Source organism: Otolemur garnettii, unplaced genomic scaffold, assembly GCF_000181295.1.
Source record: "Otolemur garnettii isolate 467f Iridium unplaced genomic scaffold, OtoGar3 scaffold00093, whole genome shotgun sequence".
NCBI classification, from domain to species: Eukaryota; Metazoa; Chordata; class Mammalia; order Primates; family Galagidae; genus Otolemur; species Otolemur garnettii.
In genome coordinates, this window is record NW_003852488.1 from 3,600,087 (window position 1) to 3,602,007 (window position 1,921).

Sequence of the window (1,921 nt, forward strand, 5' to 3'; positions counted from 1 at the left end):
GGGGTGAGTTTTTCTCCATGACTTAATTTTGTGATCCACCTGGGGAAGCGTTCGGTTTTACTAGCAGCTGTTTTCTCTTTTCTAATCAGAACTTCAGCTTTTAGCACCTAGCTCACAAGAGAAAACAAAGGGTTTGAAGCTATTCTTTAGACTTCACAAATCCTTTAAACCCTTTTCCATAAGTAGGGAAACAAGCAAATAACTCTGGTTAGGATCTCTCTAACAAAGCTGTTAATATTTGCAACCCACATGATGTTTGTGATCACTTAATTTTAGTCAAAAATAAATAGTGCTAACAGAAGTGGAAATATAAAGAAAAGATGTGTGTGTGTTTCTAGCACTAAAGGTTGAGGGTTGACTTTACAGGGGAAAAAATCTGTTCCCATTAGTGGCCAATATGTAAACATTTCAGGAAGAAATCTTACACCAACTTTTCTACGTGTAAGGTGGCACTTAATGATTCAATCTTTGGCAGTTCCTCATGGATGTGCAAATCTAGGGTTTAAAATGATAGGTGATCAGTGGAATTTTTCTTGTCTGAACTCCAAGGCATCTTTTTAAAATCACTCATATCAACAAGTCAAATAATCTTAACTTCCACTTTATGTTTCCCCATGAAGAATTCACAACTTTCCATAGGAGTAGTTTCTGTTGTTTGAATGTTATATGAAAAGGTTCAGATTTATTTTTGTGAGTCTTCGTTGCATGGATTCTTGGTGTGCGTTTACTTGATATCTTGCAGACCACATGGCAGTATTCATGTATTGTCTGTTTCTCTCCCTGTAGGTGGAAATAACACTTCAGGATATCAATGACAATCCCCCTGTATTTCCAACGGACATGCTGGATCTCACAGTAGAAGAGAACATTGGAGATGGCTCTAAGATTATGCAGTTGACAGCCATGGACGCTGATGAGGTAGCTCAGAACATGTCTCTGAATTTTTGAAACCTAGTATTGCAGTGATTTATCAAATGTTTAGTTATATGGATAGCTGTATATTACCCCATCATCAAGACTACTCTCTGCGTGCTCCTTTCCAAAGAATATTAATTCTTGCAATGTGATGTCAGAATAGGAACGTAGAGACTATCAATAGACTGCTTTCCTTTGATCAGGAATCCACAGCTCATTTAAATTCTGTTTACATTTTTGATTTCTTAATTGAATTATTTTATTTTCTCAAATAACAAAAATACCTAAAGGCAGATCTCTTTTTTATACCTTTATTATCCCAATTTGCTGTCTTATAGCAGCTAAGCATTGATTTATCTTTGTAATTATAGTAAGCAAATAATTTGAAGTCACAGAATTTTAAGGTGACCTTACCAATTTTTTAATTTGACTTGCATCCATGTTTATATATCCATATATCTTTAAAAAACAAAATACATAGTTCAATAATATACTTGTGTGTTTTTAGGATTTTCTCTGGGCAAGCTACTGTTTTTGCAGTTCCATTAATAAATAGAAATTTCATGCTTAGTGGTGAATATGAAATTTGGGGACCCTTTTTTTGTAAAAATTTAGGGAGTACAAGTGTAATTTTATTAAATGCATAGATTACATAGTGGTGGACTCAGGGCTTTTAGAGTACCCATCTTCCAAATAACATGTATTGTATCCATTAAGTGACCTGTCATCATCCACCCCCTCCCATCGCTTCCCCTTTCCAGTTTCTTTTGTCTACCATTCCACACTCTATATTCTTGTGTACATACTGTTTATCTCCCACTTACAAAGCAGAATTTACAGTATTTGTCCTTCTGCGTCTTACTTGTTTTAATTAAGATAATGGCCTCCAGTTTCATTCATGTGGCTGCAAAAGGCATGATTTAATTATTTGTAAGGCTGAATAGTATACAGACCACATTTTCTTTACCTAACCTTCTGTTGATGGACACTTAGGGTGATACCATTT

At 35.1% G+C, this 1,921-nt stretch overlaps 1 protein-coding gene across 1 annotated transcript in view; it reads left to right on the plus strand.

The window, feature by feature from the left end:
• Positions 1 to 1,921, plus strand: part of FAT4 (FAT atypical cadherin 4) — a 195,289-nt gene that overhangs the window by 90,466 nt on the left and 102,902 nt on the right. The window contains exon 2 of the mRNA XM_003795526.2: positions 787 to 918. Within this exon, the coding sequence (XP_003795574.1) occupies positions 787 to 918 (132 nt within the window). The remainder of the gene's footprint in view (positions 1 to 786; positions 919 to 1,921) is intronic.